At 44.3% G+C, this 19,670-nt stretch overlaps 1 protein-coding gene across 2 annotated transcripts; it reads right to left on the minus strand.

Annotated features, from left to right (window-relative positions):
- Positions 1 to 396: 396 nt before the first annotated feature.
- On the minus strand, positions 397 to 19,559 carry cacna1fa (calcium channel, voltage-dependent, L type, alpha 1F subunit a). Of its 2 annotated transcripts, XM_035159643.2 has the most exons (47): positions 19,176 to 19,559; positions 18,318 to 18,507; positions 18,053 to 18,158; positions 15,812 to 15,951; positions 15,572 to 15,717; positions 15,333 to 15,485; positions 14,923 to 15,119; positions 14,727 to 14,830; positions 14,462 to 14,604; positions 14,306 to 14,374; positions 14,162 to 14,228; positions 14,037 to 14,063; positions 13,695 to 13,855; positions 13,363 to 13,588; positions 13,058 to 13,265; positions 12,826 to 12,946; positions 12,616 to 12,688; positions 12,410 to 12,473; positions 12,257 to 12,314; positions 12,069 to 12,162; positions 11,808 to 11,937; positions 11,667 to 11,726; positions 11,458 to 11,564; positions 11,226 to 11,313; positions 11,014 to 11,121; positions 10,552 to 10,604; positions 10,314 to 10,460; positions 9,647 to 9,848; positions 9,367 to 9,525; positions 9,158 to 9,268; positions 8,984 to 9,067; positions 8,722 to 8,742; positions 8,503 to 8,634; positions 8,347 to 8,412; positions 8,062 to 8,153; positions 7,554 to 7,713; positions 6,135 to 6,262; positions 5,843 to 5,939; positions 5,648 to 5,750; positions 5,448 to 5,549; positions 5,072 to 5,196; positions 4,368 to 4,699; positions 4,081 to 4,272; positions 3,103 to 3,497; positions 2,422 to 2,534; positions 1,993 to 2,322; positions 397 to 1,256 (listed from the first exon to the last, which is right to left on the minus strand). In XM_035159643.2, the coding sequence occupies exons 1-47, from the start codon at positions 19,192 to 19,194 to the stop codon at positions 1,050 to 1,052; spliced, it is 6,210 nt and encodes a 2,069-aa protein (XP_035015534.2). In that variant the 5' UTR covers positions 19,195 to 19,559; the 3' UTR covers positions 397 to 1,049. The 2 variants fall into 2 exon arrangements, with proteins under 2 accessions (XP_035015534.2, XP_035015533.2); XM_035159642.2 differs by having other exon boundaries at positions 11,667 to 11,937.
- Between the last annotated feature and the right edge of the window lie 111 nt (positions 19,560 to 19,670).

Genomic DNA, 19,670 nt, shown 5'->3' on the forward strand with positions numbered 1-19,670 from the left:
TGTGAGGTGGAGGTTCCCTGCTTCATGTGATGTCATAGGTGTTTAGAATCTCCCTTATTTATTATCAACATTAATAAAGGGCGCAGCTAAGTTTGCTTTGAGCGCTGGAGCCTTGTGAGTGTTGAGAAAGTAATTAAGGGATACTTACCCTGTGTGTGTGTTTTTTTGTCGTCACTACTCTCTTTTCTGTTAACGTGTTGTCCTCGTGTACAGTTGTTGAACCTGATTCGTCTCCGCACCTAAATTGAACGTGTTCTTCCCTGACCCCCACTTCATCCTTCCATCAAGTTCCATATAATCAGTGTGGTAGTTTTTGTGTAATGCTGCTAAATAAGACAAACAAACAGACACGGATGAAAACATAAACTCCTTGGTGACGGTAATAAAACACCAAACTGAGAAAACTTGTTTTTATTTGTGCACAATGGATACAACCCCCCAACATGACCAAAAAAGAAATATTCATACATTTTTTGCTAATGCGTGTTTCATCTTAGAGGATATTAAATATAATATATTTAAATATTTCTCTAAATTAGTGAATGCTGCTGGGCACTCGTGAACTGGATCTCCTCATCTGTGTAAGTATACGAGTGTTATTGATCTAATAGTTTAACATATTTTAAGTCTATGTGTGCTTGTGCCATGATTGCAACTACACACTTGAACAAAGTGTCAACAATTCACGTACAGTACAAAAGGGAATTACAATGTAAAATGGTCCTTTGTCATAAAGCTAAGAGCAACTGTTTGCTGTCATCTTCAGCAGGTTCTTCTGCCAGACGCGGTCCTAGCGTTCCCTGGAAACCCGCTCGCGTCCTGCCACATACTGACGTGTTCTTAAAATAAGTGCATTTGTGTTTTGGCATCCACAAACAAAAGCATTTCAGTCACGAGACAACAAACTTCATGTCTCCATCACATCATTTCTTTTTTTTTCTCCACAGAAGATATAAACACACACCTCATTTAAAAAAAAAAAAGACTCTCGCGCTCCTTTTTTCTTCTGTAGAACTTCGTACTTCACTTTCTCACACAGTTCTCTGACCTCAGTAAGAAATCACACAGTTCATTTCATCGGCCAGCTCCTCCTCGAAACGAGAGAGGGACTGACTGGCGCCGCGAGCTATCAGGTCGGTGGCAGCGTTCTCCATGTCGTCCATGCTCATGTTGCAGGCTTCAGCGATCTCCCTCTTGGCGAAGGTCACGAACTTGGGGTCCCTGGCGTAGACGCCGAGACCCTCGGAGATCAGGATCTGATGTTGGCGAGGAGAGAAACAAATATGTCAGATATTCATTCTTGCTAAATGGTCACTACTGAGCAGCAACTTCATTCTTTCTCTTTTATTATAATGTAAAAAGTACAGTAGAATGAGAAATTATTACACTACTACGCTCTAAAAATAATTCCGCAAACACTGATATGTAAGTGTCAAAATAATAATAGAGATATTGGTATTTCAAAGTCAAACATTTCTTTATCTGTGTATATCTAGCTGATTGTGGAATTAGATTTTTTGTATAGTATTTACAGAATATTTACCATATCATGTATATTTGGGTATATTTAAGGAGTCCTATAAGTTTTTCTTGCTGTAATTATACCTCCTGTTCGTACCAACCACAAATCAATCCTTTCACAGACCCTTCAAGACCATAATGAATTCAATACAAGACATATCTCATGTAGGACAGATATGAATGAATATCAGTGTCCCAGAATTACTTACACTTCACCGTAATTGAAGATAAGGTGCATTAGTCTAATAGAAAATAGACCTTGAAACGCCACATTACCTCTGTAACTACAGACAGAGACAGTAGGTGGGAGTCTCCAATGAAAGTGATGGGGAACAAAATCTACAGTCTTGTCCCGTTAGGATTAAATAAAGTTAATATGACGGTTCAGCACTTCACCAAACCAACTATCTTACAATGACAACAGTTTTAAGACAGATCTATGTGCTTAGAAGTTGTTATATGTTTACTCACCGACTCAACCAGACTGTCGGCACTGCCTTTGTTCACGTAGCCCTGATTGACCGGCGGCATCCTCATGCTGGTGTAGGTCCTCGTCTGTCCGGGGTGCCAGCCGGGCTGGCTTCCTGCGGGGAGGCTGGCAGAGCCGTCGCTCCACATCGGCTGACTGCTGCCGGTGGCTTCGTCCACCAGCATCATAGGAGAGTAGATGAGCTTGCCCCTGCGCCCCGAGGGTGGGATTATTCCCGGGACAGGAGCAGCGCCAGCTGCCGTTGTGTTTACCCAGGAGGCCGTAGACATCGAGGACACGCTGCCGGGCCGGGGCTCGATGCTTTGCTGGGTCTGACACAAGGGAGCGAGAGCAGAAGACCAGTGAAACCAGATGCAAAACGTTTTGGTGGTTGAAAACCGTTTGAGAGAAGTTCCATGCTGTGGTTGTACCTGTGGACGGGACCTGGATTGGGATGTGTTTCCACGATAGGTTCCTGGGATGGGGAGGTCATCCTGGCTGCTCTGAGGCCTCAGACACTGCAGGTTAAAGGCAGGCGTACGACCTGGAACAATAAGGAACAACTAGGAAGTGGATCAGGATACTATTACCCTGTGTGGGGGGGCTTTGGCATTACCAGTGAAAGTTTACAACTATAATCTCATGCATAAATAATTGGTGATTATCTCACATCATAGTTAGAAGGTAAATAAAACATTGTTTTGTAATTAAACATCTCTGATTATTCAAGTAGAAGTTAAACTGGTGGTTTTAAATTGAAGGTTTACAGTCATATTATGTATATATCCCATAATGCAACCAATTGTATCATTTGTTAGACGCCCTCTGCCCCAAGTTCTTGTTCTTCTAGTTCTTCTATTTCTTATTGTTCTTCTTCTTCTTACTACTATTATTATTAGTATTATTTTTTCATTATTGTTTTTTTTATAGGTTGAGTAGTATTCCCAGTGATGACTTAACTGAACATTAATAATTAAGTAAACACTTTGATTGTAAATCTGTTAAGAATGATGCTTAATGGAAAAATAGTCTCACAAAGTCCATACGACTGTGTGAGATAAGGTAATTTCAAACAAGTGTAAAACAAAACAAAACAAAAGTATGTGTCTGACCTTTGGGGATGTTAGGAAGTAGCCTTCGCCTAATAAACTGGGCGCCTCTGCTCTCATTTCCACTGTAGCCATTGTTCCCATTGTAGCTCGTCAGTGAGCTGCCGTTTTCATCGCCGCCGTTCAACGTGCTTCCATTTCCATTGATGCTGATGACGCTTCCGTTCTCATTGTAGCTGGAGTATCCGTTCCCGTTGTACCCATTTGGGGTGTAGGGAGTCGGGCTGACTGCGACGCTCCCTCCATTCATGTTGGCGGTGCTGTAATCGTTGCTGATGAAGCCATTAGCATCTTGGGTGTCATAAGGAATCTCTCCTACGCTGCTGGCTTCCTTCAAGCTCTGTGCATTGTAGTCGGTCTCCGGCGGTACAGGAGCGACCGGTTCTGGATACACGTACCTATGAAATCCAAGATGTTCACCATTAATTGATGTTATTAAAGGAACACTTTGCAAAATGCTTCCTCACATTCACACCGAGATATAGACGAGAAGATTAATACAGCTCTCACATCTGTTTCTTTTACTATGAAGTGTGCAAGCAGCTCTAAAGCTCGCTAATTAAAATGTAATATCTTTCTGCACAAAAACCAAAGTGTACAAACTACAAAACTCTTGGTTTATGGAGGTTTGTGTGGGGAGGGACTATTTCCTGGCAAGGAGCAGCAACTGACTGAAATCAAGAAATAATTCCCCATATAACCCCCTGTACAAACACAACAAATTGTCTTTATACTGTTATTTTTGTAAGAATTAACCCAAAAAGATTAGATATATTAATTTAGAGACCTTAAGAAGAGCTGATACGTAATTTTTTGGGTGTAATCAAGTTTCACACTTCAGAGAACGACATTAAAGTGATATAGGTCTTCTAATCTAAATATCCACAAGAACACAAATATGTACATTTAGCAAAATGTCGCACTTTTAGTTTTCTATTCATTTATTACAAACTGTTACTCTCTGCTCCCTTTGATTCTTACCTGTCTTCTGATGCTAAAAGTGCAGCATCGCCTTCAATATTATAAACCTGCTCAGATACTTGAGTCGTATCTACCACAACCGGTTCTTCAGCGACAACCTCTGCTCCCCCTGACGTCTCAGGCGGAGGAGGAGGAGGAGGAGGTGGAGGAGGAGGAGGAGGTGGGGGAGGCAACTCGCTGAGGGTATCCACCCTGTTGGTAGAGAGCAGGAAAATGAGGAAACTCGTGATGACTTTCATTTAAATCCCAGAGACAATGATTTATAAAGACAAATGAGAGGAACTCACCTGATGGGCGGGCACTCGGACCTCACAGGCTGCTCCGTCACGACTTCAACACCCCCCAGCTCGGACCCCGGCCTCTGGTGCTCCTGCAGGGCCGTCACCTGCTCTGTGATCACGCCCCCGTTGGTTTTCCTGGGCTCTGGTTCGACTACCACGGTCATCTGCTCCACCAGAGTCTCTATGGGGGGCATCGGCGTGCTGGCGGGCGTGGTGCTCACGGAGGTTCCATGCTCGCTGTCAAATATCTCTCCGTCTACGCCCTCCTCTTCCTCCAGGTCACAGGCCATCGCCAAACGCATCTCTGGAGCCAGGTCCTGCAGCGTCCGCAGCCCTTGCTGAGAACACAAAGTAATAAACCGCCAATGTTTAAAATGATTGTCCACCACATATCTACAAAGAAACACAAAATTGTAGTTGGATGTTTTCCTGTAACTTTGCAGAATCTGGATGAGTTTGGTATTAGTTACTGTTTTCACATTCATCTGCTGAAGTGGTTAAATTTCTGCAGCTTGTGTGATGAAGAAACCTCCAGCACACACACACACACACACACACCACGTTTTAATGAACTATGACACATTTGAAAGGAAGAATATTTTGCCCATTCAAAGATTTAAGTTAAAGGAAAAACCATAATTACACCCAAATTATGGCTCAAAGCAAAGTTTACTATAAACTACGTAAAACAAATCTCTTTTCAAAGTCACCTGAAGAAAAGCCGCCCTGTCCTTCCTCTTGGATTTCCTCTCCCTCTCCTTTCTCTTGCGGAACTTTTTGAAATAGTCCTGAATCAAGAAGCTGGCGTAAAACTTCCCACAAGTCACCTCGTCCCCTGGGGAGGAAAAAGAGAGAAATGAAAAACATGTACTTTGCAGGTGGTGGAGGGGAAGAGGAGCTGATCAAACTTTACACATTTCTCTGGATAACAAAATACATGAATGTGCTGAATTTCACAGAGGATATTTGCTATTTTACTCTCAGAAGAAACATGTGCCATTGATGGGAAAACCTTTTTTTAAATATTCTGAGTGATGTCTGTTTTCTCTACCTCTCTATTGGCAGCTATGTAATTTTTGGATGTACCTCTAGGGGGAGGAATGACTTCATCGATGAGCTTGGGCTTGGTTCGCTTCCACAGCTTCTTAATGATCACCTTCAGCTCCTCGTTCTGTTGGTCGATGGGGCCTGAGGGGGACAACAAACCCAGCAGCAGCCAGATTACACTCAGCACCGGGTCTCACACCAGTCAGACCAGTGTGGATGAGTGGGTCGTACGGACTCACCTTCAGTCTTGATCTTCAGTGAGGTTCGCACGAGGGCAAACAGAGTCGCACTGAAGGTGACCGTCCCATCGTGGTGTAGCGGGACGTTCATAGCCACGAGTCTCTGAGGGGACAAGGTGAAGCAGAGGGAGTGAGATCCATCCATCTAATCCGGCCCCTGAAGCCTGATGTGAAGCACTGACTTCGGTGACTTACTTTACAAGCAACTCGATGAGGACATAGTTTTCCAAAACCGAGCGGCGGCTGAATCCTTCGCAGCATAGTGACCACGTCGATGTGTTTTATACGACCTCTGCAAAAAGCACACAAACACCAATCAGACAATTACTGAAGGATAATCGTAATTTCTGCACATTGCAGCACAACGACACTCGAGTCGCCAAGAGTCTGCAAGTGATGTGCATTTATTTTTCTGGGCAGTGAGATGGAGCAAAGACGGAGGAGCTGAGCAAAAGAGGAGGAAAGAGAAAGGAGGAATGAGCCTCACATGGCCTCTGGGTCGTAGTCGGACCAAACTCTCTTGAACTCGTCCAGGTGGTGAGTCCCGAGCACGGTCCAGTCTCGTGTCAGGTATTCAAAGTTGTCCATGATGACGGCGATGAACAAGTTGATGATCTGACAGAGAGAAGAAGGAGGGAAACAGAACAAAACACCATGTGTGACACATTACTTATAAAGCGAGATTTGAATCAATCATCAAAAAAGTGTGACACAAAGACCCTTGAAACTACTTCAAACATTATTAATAGTTATTAATCAGTATCATTTACCCTTAAAGAAATCTGCAAGTTATAATACTGTCTTTTAATTATTTTGAATTGATCTATAGTTCAGCTTTACTCTTCAACTCGTTGGACCCGATTGTGAATTTAAATTTTTTCTGTCAGTTTCCGAACAGACATTCAGGGTGAGAAGGAAGGAAAGAGGAAACTTTCTCCATATTCAATGTCAGAGACCAATTAAACAAATTTGAATGACACTGCTATTTTCATTATCATGTTGCTTTAAGGCGTTAAAAGTTAATATGTCATTGGCTCATTAATAAAGTAGTTTGAATAAAATTTAAAGTCTGGCATTTTGCATTTAGTTGTTATTGCAGTGGTCTTTCATAATGAGCACCTCAGTCCATCCAGCTCTAATATAGCAAACCACAGCAGGACTCAGACGTCCAGGTTTGAGCTGGCAGGAGGGTCTCAGTCGGCGTCAGCTAAAGGTCGAGGACCACACACAGACTGATGGACGTCAGCTGCCCACAAGAGAGGAAACCACGGAAGGGATGTGGGAAACACATGAAGGAGAAGGAACGGGAACCTGGAATCTGTGGTTGGAAATCAGGCTTCGAGGAATAAGGAAACAGTTCAGACTGAAAAATGGTCAAACCAGGGAGGAGGTTAGAAGTCCACGATGGAGTCAAATATGTGAAGTGAGGGAAACAAGAGGTTTAAACTCTTCTGGGTTATAAAAATTATAAAAAAAACTTTGGTTTGTTTGGATTAAAATATTGCGCTCGCTACTCACTTAATGTATCTGTACTTCAGATCAGATCACGCAGAACTTCCTTGTTTAAAGTCACGTTCTTTTCAAACCGTTTAGAGTCTAAAAATAGAACTGAGGTCACTGAAATGCTACCAAAAACATTTGCACACTGTTTAAATCAGGATTTTGTGATTTGCTCTCTGGATTAACAAAATCCACGGATGTGGAGGTTCTGTATCAGAGCGGGGAATTGGAGAAGACAGTTTAAGCTTTTAAAACTTTTATTCTCTCTTCTTTAATCTGACTTTTATCCCACCTGACCTCACAGTCTGTGAAACGCAACTCTGAATTAATTATGCCTACATTTAATTTGGAGTCAGGAGCAGGTAAAGTGTTTTACTAAGTGTGAGCAGTAATCTGTGTCGCTCACCAGGTAAGCACAGAGCATGAAGAAGCTGATGAAGTAGATGTAGGCCAAGTTGCTGCCGCAGGTGAACTCTTCGCCAGGCTCGGTGTCGGACTCTGGGTCACAGCGTCTGCCGGGCAGAGCTGCCAACATGATCTCCTGCCACTGTTCTCCAGTGGCACATCTACAAGGACACAGAGACACATTAATACCACCTTCAAATCTAGTTTTAATTAATGCAGCGAATATGTGATATTGTGTCGGGGCATAACTTGGGCTTGGCAGAAAAACTGTCACTATACAGAATTGCAACCTATTTTTAAACTTAATTTCTGATGATCAAAGCAGTAACTTTTGCTTTTAACCTTTAAAGTATCAAGATACTGTGAATCTGGTTTGAAAGGAGTTCTTTCTTGGCCCAAGTCCCATCCTTCTACCAAATTTCATGGTAATCCATCCAGTAGTTTTTGCCTACTCTCCATTGATGGAGGGATCAAGTTTAAAAAGATATGATGTTTCTTAAACGACTGACCTGAAAAGCACCAGAACGGCCATGAAGAAAGTCTGAAAGTTGCAGTTCCTGTTGATGTGTGTGTCGTCGTCTATGGCCACTTTCCCAAACGTCTGCAGGCAGATCAGTGCACACGGTGAGAGACATATGGTCGGAACCAGAGGATCTGATCCACTGGTAAGGATTTTGTGAAAGGTTGGCCGACTCTTTTGTTTGCTCTATACTGTAATCGATTACACTATTTGGTTATGAAAATGAAACCATTTAAAAAGAGTTGATTAGCTCTTCTAATCCTGGACGACTCACCTGCATGCCAATTACAGCATAGATGAAAAAGATCATCGCGATGAGCAGACCAACGTAAGGCAGAGCCTGAGCAGGAAAGAGGCAACAGACTGAAATCAGCCCTTTATTCAATCATTGCTGTTGTCATGTGAACGATTTGCTCTGCGCTGCACTGACCTGGAGCGACTTGACAAACGTCCACAGAAGAGTTCGGATACCTTCTCCTTTGCTGAGAAGTTTGACCAAACGCAAGACTCGGAACAATCGGAAGAACGTGATGGACACTTTTCCACTTTCTCCTTTACTGCCCTGGAAAGGAAATAATAATAATTCATACGAAACAAGGTAAATACAGCTCGTACATGTTAAACTCCGATGGTTGTGTTCAGCTCTCACCTCGCCATGGCCGCCTCCTCCCTGGATCAACGTTTCAGGAAATCAGCAACAGGCAGAGGACGTATGGAGAAGAAAAGAGATTGAAAAATCACCAGGATCAGATTCAAATAGTTTCATTATTTGTGTAAAACATCCGTCAAGAAAACATAATATATAGAAATATATATGTGACATGTATTTTGTCTTTTTATTTTGATCCATGTCCCATCTGCTAACATGGAGGAGGCAGGGTTCTGTAACTACACCATGTGAGGGAACTTACACTAAGCTCCGAGACCGCGATGTCCAACACACTCCCCACGACGATCAAAGCATCGAACGAGTTCCAGGGGTCGATGAAATAATGCTGCGTGAAGACAAATGAGCAAAGTGACAGTCAGCAAAAAAAACCTGCAGTTGTTGTGAACGTTGGTTTTGAAAGATTAAAGATCCTCACGTGAGCCCGCAGAGCCAGTAGCTTGATGATCATCTCTATGGTGAAAACCACAGTGAAGATCATGTTGAGGATGTCCATGACGGAGGTGAACATTTTAGACTGCTCGTAATGCTGACAGGACAACAACGTACAAATCATCACAACACTGAGAATGATGACTTTTTCTGTGTGTGTGTTCTGAGCAGCGACGTGTGTGTGTGAGACGTTACCTGAACAGCCAGAGTGAGCGTGTTTCCCAGAATCAGCGCAAACATGATGTATTCAAATTGACTGGAGTTGATTATTCTCCAGAATTTGAGCTGGGAGGGGTTTTTGGGGATGTAAATCTTTATAGGTTGAGCTTTGAGGGCGTAGTACACACACTGACGCTGCACGGGGGCAAAGAGACGAGAGCCAGTTAGTCACTGTCCAACAAATGCATCGCTCATTCAAGAGTAATCACAACGACGCTTAAAATTATAAAAGGAAGGTTTTTACAAAGGAACCGACTTGATTTTTGTTGAGTTCGCAGTTTTTAAACTCCGCCTCTCCCTGTTCTCGAAACGTGATGATGACGAAACCCACGAAGATGTTCATCATGAAGAAGGCGATGATGATGATGTAGATGATGAAGAAGATGGAGATCTCCACTCGGTAGTTGTAGATGGGTCCACGGTTGATCGCGTTGGCATCCACCGCCCGATAGAGGAGTCTTTATACGAAACAATTAAAATAAAACAGTGAGGAAACGTTTCCTAGAAGAAATCTTCAACTACACACACAATGAAAATAGATGAAAGTTTTTGTGTCAATCCCAACTACAAGATCAAGAGAAAACTAAATTCCCCAACAAACACAGTACTTCCGTAAAACATTCATGTGACTGTGTATAAAGATGTACGACATGTCATTTCCATTGTGATCGCCCCCTGGTGTCTTGCTGCAGTACACATTATCATAAACCCCGCCTCCTCCTCCCGTAACTAAAAAGTCAAAGTCACAAAGATGCTTTCTGTCTTTTTAGCTGGACTAGTTCTAATCATTTAAAATCTTTATGTTTTCAGTAAGTTTGGTTTCAATTCGTTATTTGATGCTATAAAAGACACATGTCGTCCATCTTTATCTACAGTCTGTGGAAACATTGGCTAAACATTCGTGACCCATAGTTGCTACTCACTGCGGCCAGCCTTCGAATGTCGACACGGTGAATAGAGCCAGCATGCCCATCAGCACGTTGTCGAAGTTGAACTCGCTGTTCTCCCAGATCCTCTCTCTCACCATGGGGTGGTTCATGTCCCCGTCTTTAAAGACAACAAACGTTCCTCTGGAAACAAACAGGAGACACACGTTTGATGACACACAAGCGTGTTAAAGGCTCTTTAAATTCTGCAGAGAAATGACACCAGGACACTGACTTGCACTCGTCTGGAGTGTGTTTGGCTTCATCTGTGCAGCTGTAGAATCTGCCCTGTAACATGAAGCACAGAGAAGGTTAAAAACCCTCAACAGCCACTTACTTCTTCTACTTTACCTCCACCGAGGACGTTGGGTTTTCACCTCTTTCCATTTGTTTTTGTTGTCAGCAGGATTACACAAGAATTATTGAATAGATTTCCATGAAACTTGGCCGATGGAACACGGGCCAAGAAAGAGCAAATACAATTTTGGTGCAAATCCAGAAAAAAGGGGCATTTTCCCGACATTTTTCTACCAATTTCCCAGAGAATAATTCATGGATCTTGATGGAAAAGAAAGTCTGGCACATTTAAAATGAAATCTATGAGTGTGTGAACTTCGGTGCAGACTGTTGGGCTTTGGCAGAGGTATCCGCTCTTCTAGTTTTAAGAGTTGAAAAGGTCGAAGTCTTGAACACGCACCTTGAAGAGCTGCACTCCGATACATGCAAACATGAACTGGAGCAGGGTTGTGACAATCAGGATGTTACCGATGGTGCGGATCGCCACGAACACACACTGCACCACATTCTGAGAACATAGTAACAACACAGCCCGCGTGTTAGCTTCAAATAAACAACACTTTAAATGTATGATTTTTACAATCACATAAAAAGATTTTAAAAATACTTTACCTTTAGCCCCTTGGCTCTGTTGATGGCTCGAAGAGGCCTGAGCACACGCAACACTCGGAGAATCTTCACCACCGAGATCGCACTTGAACTGAGAGCAACGAGGGTTTAAAGAATTTCAAGAGAAATAAAAGAAATTGAAATGTGTAAATTGTGAAATTGTGAAAAGTGTAAAAAAAGTGTCTCTGATCGATGTCTTTTGTTTGAAGTCTGCGTCCCACAGGCGTCTACTCACTGCAGAAAGAAGGACGCGAGCGACACACCGACGACCAGTAGGTCCAGGAGATTGAAGGCATTTCTACAGAAGGAGCCGCTGTGCAGAAAAGCTCCGTAGACCGTCATCTAGACACGAGAGAGGAAGTGGAGGAACGTTTACACACTCTCAAAATACACACGTTTCATTTTGAATGTCATCGTGTTTATTTCTGCCACTGTCCCCGTTACCTTCAGGACGATCTCCACCGTGAAAACTGATGTGAACACATAATCGGCGTAACCAAGCACCTGAGGAGAAGAGGAACCAGTGTGAGGTTTGAAAGTTTGCATGAAAAATGCCAGCGAGGCTTCGATGTGCTTTGTTCTCACTATGTTTCTGAATGAGTGGGATTTGATTGGATCCTCAGCAGCCAGGGAAATACTGCTGAAGATGATGAAGATGAGGATCAAGTTGGTGAAGTAGGGATGATGGATGAGGTTGTGGCAGGCGACTCGCAAACTGAGGATTGGAAGGAAATTAGGAAAGTGTAGAGTTACTTGGTGCTGAATTAGTAGTTAAAGTTAAAAAGTTTTATAGAATTTAGTAGAATTGGGTTAATTGCGAAAAACAAACACATATTCTCAGATTACCAGTTTTTCTTTCCAAGAATGAAGAAGGAGCTCCCATCAGGAATTGGTACGATCTTCTCTTTAGGCGAGAAGTCTGCCTTTAAAGGAGCCACGCCTACAATGAAATAAGGTGCAAAGGTATGAGACAGTTTCCACGGTAACCTGCACATCAAGCGTTTGTCCTGCAGAGCGACGTCCGTCTCACTCACCCTCGAGTCCCTCGATGGCTCTCAGCTCCTCGTTCTCCTGCCAGTCGTCCTCATCGTTCTACAAACACAACACCAGATCAAATGCTGTTAACTTTGGTGTCTTACCTTTTTTTTAATTTAAAAAGTAGAGAAAAATATGAAAACAATATCTACCCCGGCATCTTCATCTTCTTTCTCTTCATCCTCATCCCACTCTTCTTCGTCGTCCTTTTTCTCTCTGAAAAAACAAAGTCAGCTGAGTGAAAATTAACATTTTATACTAATCAGTGTGAAAGTAGCAGGAAATAAAAGCACGAGTCTGTTATGGACGTGTCTGCTACAGCCTTTCGCTACATCACCCTTCACTGCGTCAAACTTACTCCACTTTCGTCTTTCCTCCGCCTCCGGCCAAGTTGTCCACAGCGATAGCCAAGAAGACGTTCAGCAGGATGTCTGACCACAAAATGAAGGAATCACATTTGCTCTACGTTGGAAATGAAAAGACTAAATTTAACCTTCAGGCCACAGTTGGACCAGAAATCCGTTTACAATCATCATTGATCTGTTGATGGCCTCTTGGAAAAGGATACAGTTACCACACACGAAGAGGATGACAAAGTACATGCACACCACCATGTTGGGGAAGATGGGACCCCCGTAGGCCATGATGCCGTCGTACATCACAGCATTCCAGTCCTCTCCTGTGAGAATCTGCAAAGACAAACCGTCAGACACAAGCTGTCATTCACACCACAGCATATAGAATATAGATCTATATATCCACATACATCTATAGCAAGATGCTGTGGGGATGCAAATCACCTGGAAACAAGTGAGCAGAGCCTGAGGGAAGGAGTCGAATGTACTTCTCTTCATCTGCATCTCGTCAAAGTTGAATTTGCCTCCAAACAGCTGCATGCCGAGCAGAGCGAAGATGATGAGGAAGAGGAAGAGCAGCAGGAGAAGGGAGCAGATAGCCTTCATGGAGTTGAGCAGTGAATTGACGAGGTCGGACAGAGCAGCCCAGTGCCTGCAAGCAACAGGAGAGCATAGATACACTTCAGGAAATGCACACAGGACGGGTCAAAGATGGCAGCTGTCCCTGTTCAGCTCTGTGTTTCAGTTACCGTGTCATCTTGAATATCCTGAGCAGACGGATGCAGCGCAGCACGGAGATGCCGATGGGGGGGATAGCCTCCAACTCGACGAGCAGCGTCTCCAGGATGCCGCCGCACACCACGAAGCAATCGAAGCGGTTGAACAGCGCCATGAAATAGATCTGCAGGCCGAAGGCGTACATCTTCAGCAGCATCTCCAGGGTGAAGAGCAGCAGCAGGACCTTGTTGGCTCGCTCTGTGGAGCAGAACAGAGAGGAAGAGGTGGAGCCGCGTTTAGATTTCTCTCCAGAAACAAAGTGAACAGAGGGTCTGGGGGCACGGAGGAGTGTGGTCCTACCCACCTTGCATCTCTGTGAGCCACTTCGGTTGTCCGTAATGCTCCGAGGCACTGGCCATCGTGTTGAGAAACACCAGCAGCAGCACCAGCCAGTAGAAGTTTGTGGTCTTAACAGCCACTCTGCAATTCTTCCTCATGGTGTGATTCAGCTGGCACAACTGGTCACTAAGGGAAGAGGGGACATTAGAATCTGAGGGGTTCTGGGGCCGATGCTGATAGTGATATTAAGGAGGAAACAATGTATTTTATTGTTACGCCCCAACTGGGAGAGCTAAGAACGTCACTGGAGGCTCATGCTCTTCATCACATTAATATTTCACACAGTGTGTAATGTTAGGCGTCTCACCAGAAGCTGTTGGCCATCATCTTTGCCCTGGGAAAACAAGACGATGAGAAAAAAGAGGCGATTAATTAACCAGCCTCCTCTTCTGAGCCAAAACAAAGTCAACCGATATTTCTCTGTTTCCTCACATGAGAGAAGCGCAGAAGCCGTTGTCATCATCGAGGTACGCGATGTCGTCATCAGAGTCGGACTCCGCTGAACACAGAGATTTGCTGTTAGACGGTTTGATCATATAAAATAATCCCAATAACAAACAGTGACAGCTGACGCACCTCCGCCGTCCTCATTGTGTTTGTACCAGCCAAACTTCTTCATCATCTTTTTCTTTGCGATCGCAGCACCTTCAGAGACAAATACAGATTGTACAGAGGTAAGGACACGTGGATTAAATGTACGTGTGCGTCCGTGTAAATGTGCATTAAACTAACGTTTGTTTCCTTCCTCATCCACGTCCTCCGCCTCGATGAGCCAGTCCATGTAGCCGATCATGTCCTCCTCCAACTGTTTGCTCTCCTGCGCCTTCTGCAGCTCGCCACGCGCCACCGCCTTTTCTCTTTCCTTGGAGAACTCTCTGTGGATATTCACACACCGATACAAAAACTTAGGGAACTTAGACAAACAGAAAAACGAGGAGAAATATAAGGGATAAGGTTTGTGTGGAGAATTGAGACGTGCGCTGCAGTGACCACTCACCCGCTCAACACACCCAATACAAGGTTGATGATGAAGAAGGATCCAAAGATGACGAGAGAAACAAAGTAGATCCATGGAATCTCGAAACCAATGGCGTCGTTCATCTGTGCAGAGACAGAGAGACAAGGTGTTGTTAAACAATTTAAATGTAGAGTGAAACATAAACTGTGGGGGATGTAGCAGCACATCTGCATACCCAGTAGAGCACATCTGTCCAGCCCTCCATAGTGATGCACTGGAAAACAGTCAGAATGGCAAAGAAAATATTGTCGAAGTTTGTGATCCCGCCGTTGGGACCTTCCCACTTGCCCCTGCACTCGGTCGCGTTGCCGAAACAAAAGCGTCCGCTGCCGGCAAACGCACAAGGTGACGGGTCGTCCTCCACCATGAGGCCTGGAGCACAGAACAACAACCAGGAAGTGAGTTTACACACCCATGAAAAAATAAATTATTAGATTATTGGATCTTGATGAAATAACTCTGTCATGTTTAGGGGACTGATATTTATGAATGTGTGAGCAATTTGGTGCAGATCCAAATCCAAAATGGAGCTTGGGGGAAGGTGTGTGCTCGGCTGAGTTTTGTTCTTGTTCACAGAGCAGAGACCTGAGCCGATGGAGTAACACGTCTTGTGCATCCGGCCGATGAAGAGCTCCAAGCCGATGATGGCGTAGATGATGATGACGAACATGACCAGCATACCGATGTGGAGAAGGGGGACCATGGCTTTCATGATGGAGTTCAACACAATCTGTAAACCTGATGACACAAACACACACTTTTCAATGGTCTGAAGCATAGAAACACAATCAATGAACAAAACTACAGACAAACAACAGACGCACTTGGTACTCCCGATACGAGTCGAAGCGGTCGCAGCACCCTGAACGCTCTGAGCGCTTTGACATCCAGGCCTCCAGGTTTCCCCGCGGCGTGATGAGCCTCTCCTGGCTTATGATCCGTCATGGCCTCCGCCATCACACTGAACAACCTGCACAGGCGCAGAGAACAAGCGCTGCTACTTTACTTTTTCATCAATGGCACAACATTTGGTGGAATCGTGACTAAGTGAAGCACCACAATACCCGACGATGACGATAACGAAATCAAGCAAGTTCCATCCGCTGCGTATGTAAGCGCTGGGGTGCATGACTAAACCGTAGGCAAGGATTTTAGTGAAGGTCTCGATGGTGAAGATGACGAGGAAGACGTACTCCACTTGTTCCTGGAAAGAGAAGAGAGGAGAAGGTGACGTTCGTCTGCTGATGCAAAACGGGAGTGACCTTTTTCTAAATGTTAGTGTCTGACAGGAATAAATATTAATGAGTACTCAAGAAAATGTCAAGTTATCGTCTCACAGTAAAATAAAGAGTTGGAAAACTTTTCATTACTTCTCAATGCAGACACCAATACGAGGCATTAGTTGTCTTTTTCACGCGTCTTCCTTCACATCGTGTGTTATCATCATTAAGGGCTGATAACAGTGGCTTTCTAACCTCTTAACCCAGTGCCTAACACATGCTTAAGTCTCTCACGGAATCCCTTCTTCCTCTGTAACCTTGAGCTCAACGCTGCTAATTACCGCTTCCACTGTCACCAGCACTTTAACAGAGGCTGTTAATCATCCACGCACGACGTGGTTGAACGTGAGATGACTGGTTTATTCTCAAAATACTGTAACGTTCACCAAAACCTGACATTAACTGATGCTAAGTCCCTGTAGGGGAGAGAATCTTAAACTGTCAGATTACCTCCTCTGTGAAATCCAATAAAGGGATCTACTCACACCTATCCTGCTGCGGCTCTGTGTGTGTGTGTGTGTGTGTGTGTGTGTGTGTGTGTGTGTGTGTGTGTGTGTGTGTGTGTGTGTGTGTGTGTGTGTGTGTGTGTGTGTGTGTGTGTGTGTGTGTGTGTGTGTGTGTGTGTGTCCCTGCTACAAACTGTTTTTGGGCATTTTCTTCTTTATTTCTCAGTCTTTATTTCACAGGAAATGCAGATGAGAAGTTAGCAAAGGGCTCCGACTGGATTCAAACCCAGTGAGCTGCAGGAAAGACACAGCCTTACTAAGTGGTATGCATCCTCCTACCGTGGTATGCATCCTCCTACCGGGGGAGTTATCCCAACGTCCCCCCTTTAACCATAGTCTACCTCAAATAAAACTCAGATATTTCATCCCTTGGACTCTCTGCAAACCTATGCAGATCATTCCAAGCAGCAAGGTGCCGTAAAGAGATCCACTTCTTTTAGTTTGTTCGACTTGTTTCAGCTTGAAGATCACATAAGGTTGAATTTACGGAGAACAATGAGACGCGGATGAGGAAAGAGGGAGACGGAGAGGGAGGGAAGCGAGACCAGGCAGATGGTTGGTGTTTAAGTAAGTCATGATCCCTGAGAGGGTCACCGAGCTAAGGTCGCACCGCAACTTTTCCCCTCTAATACCATGACCATCCAACACAACACTACCTCAGCTATTGTTGCTACCTTCAGCAGGATAACTACTGACCACTGTCCTGCTCATGAACAACTTTTCATCAGCCATTAAAACGGCCTTTTCCTCCACGCTTGTCATGAATCACACAGACGACCTGAGGACGAGACTAAGTTCAGGAAATTCAGAGGAGACTCAGAAAACATGTGGAAACTTATATAATATGAATTGAGCCACTTCGGGTTATTTCATGATTGAAAACATTTTGTAGCTTCAATAATGTCACATTTACCATGTAAACACATAAAAAAAATGATATCTCCAAGGACCGAGCTCTTCTTCAGTGGCCGGATGAAGAAAAAACTCATGCTTCATGTGGTATTCTCAGTGTTGGCCCCTCTAACATCTCCCATGAATCACACGTCACATATATCGTATATCAGTGCATGTATAAATGCAGGAATAACACAAAAGTTGAATGAAGATATGAAACGTTCTTTTTTAGATCCTTTCTATAGGAGGACTTTACATTCATCCAGGTTTTTAACTTCATCATGGTTTTGTGATGATGCTCTGACTGTGATGATCATTTGTTTATGTTACATTTTGTTGTGTGCTCTTATTTGAGGAGCCCAGCTTCCTTTAGGGCCGACCATCACTGAGTCTAGTTCTCGTTGTCAGTGTCCAGATTGTGTCTTTTACACATTCGATTTAAGGCCCTGAGTCCAAACACACTAGTGCAATAAAGTTGATTCCTCCAGTGAGTCGAGTTTGGATGTTTTCCTCCATATATAAAAATCTGGTGGATTCAATGTGATACCTCGTCGACTCAGCTTGTGTTTGAGCCTTATCTCCTGTTATACAAGTTAAAATATGTACCGCTCTGTTTGAAACTCACCAGTTGGTGATTGGTGGCGTTGGAGTCGTCATCTGGGTACGGCTTGGTCACGCCCATGGCCACACAGTTGGCAAAAATGGCGAGTAGAATGAAAATATCGAAGGGCTTGAGGTTTGGAGTTAAGGGGATAAAATGCATCTTTACTGGAACACACACGCACACAACTGCACAAGATTCTTCCTCCCAACATTAACTCATCATGTGTTTGAATCACAAGCAGGACGGTGTAAACACAAACACCCCAACCCTGTGAGGAAAAGGATATTTCCACTCCACCAGTGCCAGCGCTGCCATGCGGATGGGGTTGCTGAGGGTGAGGCAGCAGAGGGCTCGGGGGGCCCTGAGGGCAGACTTGTTCGCCTGCATGGCCTTCTTGGCCCCCCCACCTCTTTTCCTGGACGAGCCAGTGGACCCGAGGGTGTCCGTCTTGCCTCCATTCTCCCCCGGGGGGGCATCTGTCAAACAAAAATGAAACCACACAGTAATGATGTTAATGGGATCTTAAACACAGGTATTACATGATCACTAAGATTTGAATATTCCTTCCATGTTAGCTCATTGCTATGAGAGAAGTAGGCGTGTCATATTGTTGGACACCTTCACTGCCCTGCACCCAGGTCTGGTCGGTGCACAACCTGCAGTCCCACCTCGCACCACATTCCACTGCTAATATCAGCACAAGTTTTTAATTTCCCACCCAAGTGGCCACATGGCTGCAGTCACAGACAGGTACTCGGTCCTGAAGGCCTCACGTTATAAGACCAGATGTGACCTACTTCTTTATAGGGAGCAGTGTGGCACTTAACCCGCAGCACTAACGCCCTGCACAGGGAATAAGCCTGTGGGTGCGTGTATTATCTCACCTATGTTAAAACTGCACATGAAGGACTTTCAATATGATGCAAGTTGTGCATTGATTAGTGTAAAATGCTTTAATTTAATTGAAGCAACGATGATTTTACTATCAGAGCAAACTTATCTACAGCTCCATTGTCTATTTGCAATTGCATGTGATTTCTACAAAGCATTTAAGTGTAATGAACCAAAGCATTTCTCTGTAATGCACATTCCTGCAGTGCCATCTTGCAGCCGACACTACGGAGACATTATCCGGAGTCCCTACCTTTCTTTGCCCCCTCCATGTCCGCAGTTCAACACCACGAATTCACTTCCGAAATCTGCACCATCAACTCCTCAGGGGATCTGCGATGCGCACTGGATCATAGATATAAAAAACCTGCCCCACCACCACCCCCCCAAAAAAGAGAAGGAGAAGTTCCCAGGAGTTGGAAACGCAGCAGCCTCATATCCACATGGTGCAGCTCAGTCTGGAGCCTGGGAATCCAATTAAAGCCGCTTGCTGCTAATTTCTCACCGTGTGTAAAATAAATAAAAAACTGCGATTGCTTCTTGTGTTTGTTTTAATCTACATAGAAAAACAAATGGGAGGAATATTAAAACAAACGCGTCCCCATACCCTCGGTGGTCAGCCGTCAGGATTAGACGCGCTGAGCCGTTTAAAAGGGATGACAGGGGAAATCTTTCAGGGGAAGGAAGGTGGAGAGAGACCTGGAGGAGTCTCCGCGGCCCGCTGGGGGTTTGTGGCACCATTAAAGTT

Source organism: Hippoglossus stenolepis, chromosome 6, assembly GCF_022539355.2.
Source record: "Hippoglossus stenolepis isolate QCI-W04-F060 chromosome 6, HSTE1.2, whole genome shotgun sequence".
Classification (NCBI taxonomy): domain Eukaryota; kingdom Metazoa; phylum Chordata; class Actinopteri; order Pleuronectiformes; family Pleuronectidae; genus Hippoglossus; species Hippoglossus stenolepis.

Excerpts from the sequence above, each read along its gene's own strand:
- cacna1fa (XM_035159642.2), bottom strand. Across the intron at positions 15,952-18,052 it reads ACGCCACCAATCACCAACTG|GAACAAGTGGAGTACGTCTT; the intron begins GTGAGTTTCAAA and ends TTCTCTTTCCAG. Across the intron at positions 13,589-13,694 it reads GTGGCTCACAGAGATGCAAG|AGCGAGCCAACAAGGTCCTG; the intron begins GTGGGTAGGACC and ends TCTGCTCCACAG.